The sequence below is a fragment of the Condylura cristata genome, unplaced genomic scaffold, assembly GCF_000260355.1.
Source record: "Condylura cristata isolate star-nosed mole 26May11 unplaced genomic scaffold, ConCri1.0 scaffold00045, whole genome shotgun sequence".
NCBI lineage: Eukaryota > Metazoa > Chordata > Mammalia > Eulipotyphla > Talpidae > Condylura > Condylura cristata.
The window spans coordinates 866,678-874,680 of NW_004567146.1; the positions used below are offsets into that span (position 1 = coordinate 866,678).

Sequence of the window (8,003 nt, forward strand, 5' to 3'; positions counted from 1 at the left end):
GCAGCTCCCTCAGCCGACACTGAGCCCAGAGCAGGAGCTCACCGCACTGAGCGTGCTCCGTGACGCCTCCCCCTCAGCCCATGGGCATCATGTCCATCCTGGAGGAGGAGTGCATGTTCCCCAAGGCGTCCGACATGACCTTCAAGGCCAAGCTGTACGACAACCACCTGGGCAAGTCCAACAACTTCCAGAAGCCGCGCAATGTCAAGGGCAAGCAGGAAGCCCACTTCTCCCTGGTGCACTACGCGGGCACCGTGGACTACAACATCCTGGGCTGGCTGGAGAAGAACAAAGACCCGCTCAACGAGACAGTGGTGGGCTTATACCAGAAGTCCTCCCTCAAGCTCATGGCCACACTCTTCTCCTCCTATGCTTCTGCTGAATCTGGTAAGAGGGCAGCTCCTGCATTGGCCCGAGCACATCTGGGGTACAAGTAGTCAGGGCTCCACATGCTTTAATCACGTGACTCTAGAGGCTGGAGGGAGCCCGCGAGCTCCAGAATATGAGCCGCGCTCCCACAGCAGGCCACATGGACGCCTCTGAGGAAGCGCCATTTCCATTTGGGGGGCAGATAGTGGTGTACAGGTCACGTTACCCAGGGCCCTGGGTAACTGGAGGTCCCTGAGGCTGGCACATGCTCCGTGTACCAGCCCCTCATGAGTGCAGGACATCTCAGTAAACTCAGAGACAATGGCTGAGTATGTGGAAGAACAAACGAGCCTCTGGTTCAGAGAAGGGAGAAAGGGCTTGGGCTGAAATGAGGGTAAAGAGCAAGACGAAAAATAGAAAGTGGGAAGACATCAAGTGAAGGGAGTGGTAGGAGAGCTGGCGGACGGGCTCTGGCCTGGTGTCTGCTCCGTGACCGCCCTGGTGACACAGCTCACAGGCACGCTCTTTCCCTGACCTTCCCATCTCTAGAGGTAGTGACTATCCGCTCCTAGAAATGCTGAGGCTTGAGCGTGACTTGCCCGCAGCCTGGGCTGGAGCGTGACAGAGCCCTACCACTACCCAAGAGCACCCCTTTTTCTTCAAGTTCTTGTCTCCATTCCTTGTCTTGTTTTTAGCGGACAGTGGGAAAGGCAAAGGAGGCAAGAAAAAGGGCTCATCCTTTCAGACCGTGTCAGCCCTGCACCGGGTAAGCGGGGCCACGAGACCCATGGGGGGCAAGCCCAGCTCGCCCTTCAGCTGTGGCACAACCACCTTAGGGGAGGAAAGCGCCCAGAATCATGTAGTTGATTTTGAGGTGCAAATTCGACACAAGCCTGAAAGTATGTGTCAAGTCTCTGTCCCCCTGAAGGCCATGAGCACAGGCTCCCTGGGGTCCCGGGCTCAGGAAGGGGCCCTGTGACTCCTGGCTCTTCGCTCTCGTCCACCCTCAGGAGAATCTGAATAAGCTGATGGCCAACCTGAAGACCACCCACCCTCACTTTGTACGCTGCATCATCCCCAATGAAAGGAAGTCTCCAGGTGAGCCATGTGGAAGTTGGCTTGGGGAGGGCACGGGCCTCCGTGTTTGCTGAGGCTGACCTGCTCCCCCCATCCTGCAGGGGTGATGGACAACCCCCTGGTCATGCACCAGCTGCGCTGCAACGGCGTGCTCGAGGGCATCCGCATCTGCAGGAAGGGCTTCCCCAACCGCATCCTCTACGGGGACTTCCGGCAGCGGTGGGCACAGGGACCGGGCTCAGGGGGTGGGGGAGTAGGTGGTCCTGAATGCCGTGGGCAGAGCAGGTCGGCACAGAGCTGCGCCTCCCCCCCAGGTACCGCATCCTGAACCCCGCGGCCATCCCCGAGGGCCAGTTCATCGACAGCAAGAAAGGGGCAGAAAAGCTGCTGAGCTCCCTGGACATTGACCACAACCAGTACAAGTTCGGCCACACCAAGGTGAGCAAAGGGAGGAGACAGCGGGTGAAACCCTTCCCTCCGCGCCTCCTGGCTCCTCTCCTTTCAGCATCACCCCAGAAAGCCTCTGGACCTCCCGTGAAACATCCAGCATCACCTTGCACAAGATCAGCCCCTCCCTGCCCCGGCCTGTCCCTCCCCTGACACACCCACACGCACCTGCCCACAGGTGTTCTTCAAGGCGGGGCTGCTGGGGCTGCTGGAGGAGATGCGGGATGAGAGGCTGAGCCGCATCATCACCCGCATCCAGGCCCAGGCCCGGGGCCTGCTCATGCGCATTGAGTTCAAGAAGATTGTGGAGCGCAGGTAAGGCAGGAGGGGAAAAGAAAGGTGCTTCCAGAGACGTAAGAGACAGACCAGCAGGGCAACTAATGTTGGCCTGAATTCAAACCCTGTCTTCACCACTTACCTGTTAGCTGAGCTAGTGACTTTATTCTGGATCTCATTTTCAAGTCCTTAAAAACAGAAAAATTCCCATAGGGAAATAGAAATTAAAGGTTCCAATGAGATGCTATATTAAACACTAGCTTAACAAAAATCAAGAAGGGTGACCCAGTACTTACAGTTGTGGAAATAAGTAGTATAATGACCTCTTTAGGAAACAATTTAACCTTATCTTTTAAAGATGAACACTGCATCCCTCTCAAGTCTACTAATGAGTATATTTCCAGAGAAACCCAACATATATACAACTTGAGGTGAAAAAAAAAATCTTCATAATATCATTGGTAAAATAGCAAATGTCCATCAACAGGAGAATGTGTAAATGATAGCATATCACTCCGTGGAATATTATATAGCGATAAAAAGAAAACTACAACTATAGGGTATAATATATTTGAGCCTTAAAAGCACATGATTGAGTGAACAAAAACAAGTCATAGAAAGATACTTAAAAAATGACCAAATTTTATGAAGCTCAGAAAATGAGCTTTCAAAAAAACCAGTAACATGTTGTTTAAAGACTCACACATCTATAGTCATACATTACTTAACAACAAGCACATGTCCTGAGATGTGTCATCCGGCAGTCTTATTGCCAGGCAAACCCACAGAGTAAAATTACATAAACCTAAATGTATAGGCAGCTGCACACCTAGACTCCGTGGTCCTATTGGGACCTCTGTCACATGTGCTGCCTGTCTTTGACCAAGATATCAGTGAGCAAGGGATGACTGTATGGCTAAAATATTTTTTGAAAAGGCTAAGAAATAAAAAATACAAGTTTCAGGGTGTGGTTGCTTGGGGTGGCGGGAGCCAGCAAGGTTTGGAAGAAGCACACAGGTTGGGTCAATGCTATAGTTCTTGTTGGGGTGATAAATTCATGGATATTTTGTTTCCAGCTTTACAATGTGTGTGTGTGTGTGTGTGTGTGAGATATTATATATTTGTAACATATATATATTAAAGCTATTCTAAAATATCATAGTTTTTAGCATATTTGAGGTTCTTAGGAAATTAAAAATACTGAACACAGTAGATACTCTTACGTGGTAGCTTCCGTTACTAATACCCCAGCAGGGAACATAAACAGCCCTTTCTCTGAACTGATGAACACGTATTGAGCAACTCCATATTCAGTGTGGTGGTACCCATGGTGAAGCACGTGTTGAGACTATCAGACAGGGCCCCTGCCCTCCCGTGCCCACAGATGTGTTTACGTAGTGGGGCCAAGTGCTGTTGGTCCCATAATTGGGAGGTGCTCTTTCATAGTTCCCTCTGCCTCCATCTTTCCTTGCCAGGGATGCCCTGCTGGTTATCCAGTGGAACATTCGGGCCTTCATGGGGGTCAAGAACTGGCCCTGGATGAAGCTCTATTTTAAGATCAAGCCACTGCTGAAGAGCGCAGAGACAGAGAAGGAGATGGCCAACATGAAGGAGGAGTTTGGGCGCATCAAAGAGACGCTGGATAAGTCCGAGGCTCGGCGCAAGGAGCTGGAGGAGAAGATGGTGTCCCTGCTGCAGGAGAAGAACGACCTCCAGCTGCAAGTGCAGGCGGTGAGGACTGTGTGACTGTCCTTTTACCCATCCTCTCCCCTCCCTGAATTACAACCCAACTCATCCCCAAGGACTAGGAGTCTTGGAATGCCAGCCCTCTTTAAGACCCGAATCTCTCCTCTTTTTAATCACCAGCTCTTGTCTCTCTTCTCGTAGGAACAAGACAACCTCAACGATGCAGAGGAGCGCTGTGACCAGCTGATCAAGAACAAGATCCAGCTGGAGGCCAAGGTGAAGGAGATGACCGAGAGGATGGAGGACGAGGAGGAGATGAATGCCGAGCTCACTGCCAAGAAGCGCAAGCTGGAAGACGAGTGCTCTGAGCTCAAGAAGGACATCGACGACCTGGAGCTGACGCTGGCCAAGGTGGAGAAGGAGAAGCACGCGACAGAGAACAAGGTGAGGGCTCCCGCCAGGGCTCCTCAGGGCTCCCAGGTCAGGGTGTGGTCTGAGGGGGGTCTCTGTCGATGTCTTCAAACTGGTGACTTTTGACCTTCAAGGGGTTGGTTTTCTTGCTGGCAGGTGAAAAACCTGACAGAGGAGATGGCTGGGCTGGATGAGATCATTGCCAAACTCACCAAGGAGAAGAAGGCCCTGCAAGAGGCCCACCAGCAGGCCCTGGATGACCTCCAGGCCGAGGAGGACAAGGTCAACACCCTGACCAAGTCCAAGGTCAAGCTGGAGCAGCAGGTGGATGATGTGAGTAATAAGAACCATGCTCCGTCTCTCTCTGGTCAGGATTTTGCAGGCAATAGCAATGATCAAAGTGTTCTTGCTTTCTAGAAAAACTTTTATGACCTTTGTTACCTTTTTGTTCTCGGAAGTCCCCTACTAGTCTGGGTGTCTGAATTCTTGATGCTTCTGGGATTTCTTGACTGTTTTGATTTCTAACCCACTGGACTTCAAGTTTAGTGGGAAACAGAAGAGCATACACTGTGGATCTCTATAACCTGTTCCTTCTCATTCCCCACCAGCTGGAGGGGTCCCTGGAGCAGGAGAAGAAGGTGCGCATGGACTTGGAGCGAGCCAAGCGGAAGCTGGAGGGTGACCTGAAGCTGACCCAGGAGAGCATCATGGACCTGGAGAACGACAAGCAGCAGCTGGAAGAAAAGCTCAAGAAGTAGGTGCCTGCTACTCCCTGTCACCGGGGGGAGTAATGGAGGTGTAGGCCTGAGAGCTGAACCAGGCTACTCACCTCCACTGGTCACAGCTATTCTGGTCCCAGTAAGGAATGAGGTGGTCAATCACAGCCCTCCCCCTGCAGCGGGGTCCTGGACTGCTGCATGAGGCATGAGAAGAGAATGCACCCAGCGGGAAGAAGGTCACCTGTCATTCTCTCCCCTTCTCCTCCAGGAAAGAGTTTGACATTACTCAGCAGAACAGCAAGATTGAGGATGAACAAGCACTGGCCCTTCAGCTGCAGAAGAAACTGAAGGAAAATCAGGTGAAGCTCTTCCCACTGCTGCCAAGAGGGAGCTCAGGGTCCTGAGGGGGTGTCACTGTCCAAGATGCTTCAGGGTGTAGATACTCTAGAATTCCAGGCAACCCAGACACCCCACCGGCACTGATGAGCAGGTACCTGGGAACAAGAGAGTAGTGATGCCTTATTTGAGCAGGCCATTTGGGGAGAGGACCTACCTGCCACCAGGTCTTCTGTTTCCAACTCTGCTCTGACTCATGGGGCAAGTGATAGGGTTGGCCCATCTCTTCAGTGGGGGCAGCAAAAAAGCCTCCTCGGGACACCTTTCCAAGAGGTGCTCTGACCATCCCCCTCCTATTACTGATGCCAAGGCATGGAGTTGACTCTTTCAAACTTGAGTAAGCACTTACCTCCCTGAGCCTCAGCTTCTTATCTATAAAATGGGACTACTAGTCCCTGCCTTCTGGAAGACCAGAGGCGGTCCTGTGGATAAAACTACCTTGTCCACTAGGATCTCTATATAAATGTCCTATTAACAGAATCGTCAGCCACTCAAGGTGGACTGTTGTCTTCCTTGTGGTCTCAGCCCTCTGCAGGAAGAGAATCATTGGACATTCATAGTCTCCTTTACCTTTAATGGACCCTGACTTTTCATCCGCTTTTAGTTCTGTGTTTGTCACAGGGTCCTGGAAACAGAAAAGGCAGGTTGTGACACCCCCATTTTATAGCAGAAGCTGCATGGTCAGGTCTGGAAATAGTGACCTTAGGGTTAGCAGAGCAGAGCATCACAGATCTGTGAAATATTTGCAACAGGATATTATGGGATCTCAGAATTCCTCTCTGAACCGATTCTCAGGATTCAGAGCTGCAGGTGCTCAGACTAGGTGTGAGGTGCCCCCAGGAAATGCCTTGAAGATTAGGCTTTCACCAAACTCCTGTGATGATCTGTGCATTCTAGGAGGCTTAGCAGCATCCACCAGATGCCAGTGGTACCCCCTTCTCAAGTCACGACAAGTCAATTTGTCTGCAGAACCTACCTTCTATCCCCTGGAGTGTAAGATTTCTCCTGGTTGAGAACTGGTGCTGTACAGTCTGAGGATTTGGACCAAGAGCCCTCGAGAGTTGGACCAAGAGCCTGGTCCTCAGAGTGGGGGCCCCGAGGGAGGGCAGCCACGGGTCTGACTCTCCGTGTCCCGGCCCAGGCACGCATCGAGGAGCTGGAGGAAGAGCTGGAGGCCGAGCGCACGGCCAGGGCCAAGGTGGAGAAGCTGCGCTCTGACCTGTCCCGGGAGCTGGAGGAGATCAGCGAGCGGCTGGAAGAGGCCGGCGGGGCCACATCCGTGCAGATCGAGATGAACAAGAAGCGCGAGGCCGAGTTCCAGAAGATGCGCCGGGACCTGGAGGAGGCCACGCTGCAGCACGAGGCCACGGCCGCAGCCCTGCGCAAGAAGCATGCGGACAGCGTGGCCGAGCTGGGCGAGCAGATCGACAACCTGCAGAGGGTGAAGCAGAAGCTGGAGAAGGAGAAGAGCGAGTTCAAGCTGGAGCTGGACGACGTCACCTCCAACATGGAGCAGATCATCAAGGCCAAGGTGGGGGCCCGCTCGCCTCTCACTGTGCCTTCACAATCCTGTCGGCCAGCTCTCATTGTTCTCACGCCCTTCATCACACGTGGTCTCTCTCTCCCTCTCCCCTTGCCCCTCCTTGCTCTCCACCCACGGCCTCTCACTACCCCCCCCACCCCGCCTTTGTGAATCCATGTACCCTCTTCAGGTTATACCCCTCCAGCTCCCAGTCACTTCACCCTCCTCCCCCTGTGCTCTCTCCACTTTGGACCTCCAAACCTTCCTCTGCTCTCCCCCCACATTCATCCTTCCCGGTCCCTTACTGCCTGAAGGCAAACTTGGAGAAGATGTCCCGGACACTGGAGGACCAGGCCAATGAGTACCGTGTAAAACTGGAAGAGGCCCAACGCTCCCTCAATGACTTCACCACCCAGAGAGCCAAGCTGCAGACCGAGAATGGTGGGTGCCCCTAGCGAGGCCTGCACCTACCGCAGGTAGGCCTGCACCTACCTAAGGGGGAGGCCCCTGGCGTGGCCCACGAGACCTCGTTCCCACCTCCAGGTGAACTATCTCGGCAACTGGAGGAAAAGGAGGCGCTGATCTCCCAGCTGACCCGAGGGAAGCTCTCCTACAACCAGCAAATGGAGGACCTCAAACGGCAGCTGGAGGAGGAGGGCAAGGTGAGGCCCTGAGGGAGCAGCGGGAGGGACTTGACAGCAGCCAGGGAATTAATCTCAGGTCCAGAAACGGGAGACTGGAGTGAGGCCTTTTGTAAAGACCACAGGCTTAAGGACCTAGATCTAGGTTCTTCTGCACTTCTGCTCAGTGACATGTAAAGGTCATTGAATGCTTCTTATTTGTAAAGAGGTCGGGATGCACAAACTGGGAATTCCTTCTAGACTTCTTGAGCTGCCACACCAGCTTTACTCAGCATGAGGGTGGGGCCTGGATGAAGTTCACACATATGTAAAGGATCTGGAGACTGGGGGCAGACCACCTGTTCCCTCCTTCCCGAGAGCTGAGCCCACCCTGGCGCCCTCCCCAGGCCAAGAACGCCCTGGCCCACGCCCTGCAGTCGGCCCGGCACGACTGTGACCTGCTGCGGGAGCAGTACGAGG

General features: G+C 53.3%; 1 protein-coding gene across 1 annotated transcript in view; it reads left to right on the forward strand.

The window, feature by feature from the left end:
• The window catches only part of LOC101621534 (myosin-6), a 22,749-nt gene that overhangs the window by 8,400 nt on the left and 6,346 nt on the right, over positions 1-8,003 (forward strand). Inside the window, exons 13-27 of the mRNA XM_012733991.1 lie at positions 78-387; positions 1,065-1,135; positions 1,380-1,467; positions 1,548-1,665; positions 1,761-1,884; positions 2,072-2,208; positions 3,645-3,900; positions 4,057-4,299; positions 4,423-4,599; positions 4,875-5,020; positions 5,254-5,344; positions 6,523-6,912; positions 7,218-7,344; positions 7,447-7,565; positions 7,931-8,003. Of these exons, the coding sequence (XP_012589445.1) occupies positions 78-387; positions 1,065-1,135; positions 1,380-1,467; positions 1,548-1,665; positions 1,761-1,884; positions 2,072-2,208; positions 3,645-3,900; positions 4,057-4,299; positions 4,423-4,599; positions 4,875-5,020; positions 5,254-5,344; positions 6,523-6,912; positions 7,218-7,344; positions 7,447-7,565; positions 7,931-8,003 (2,470 nt within the window). The remainder of the gene's footprint in view (positions 1-77; positions 388-1,064; positions 1,136-1,379; positions 1,468-1,547; positions 1,666-1,760; positions 1,885-2,071; positions 2,209-3,644; positions 3,901-4,056; positions 4,300-4,422; positions 4,600-4,874; positions 5,021-5,253; positions 5,345-6,522; positions 6,913-7,217; positions 7,345-7,446; positions 7,566-7,930) is intronic.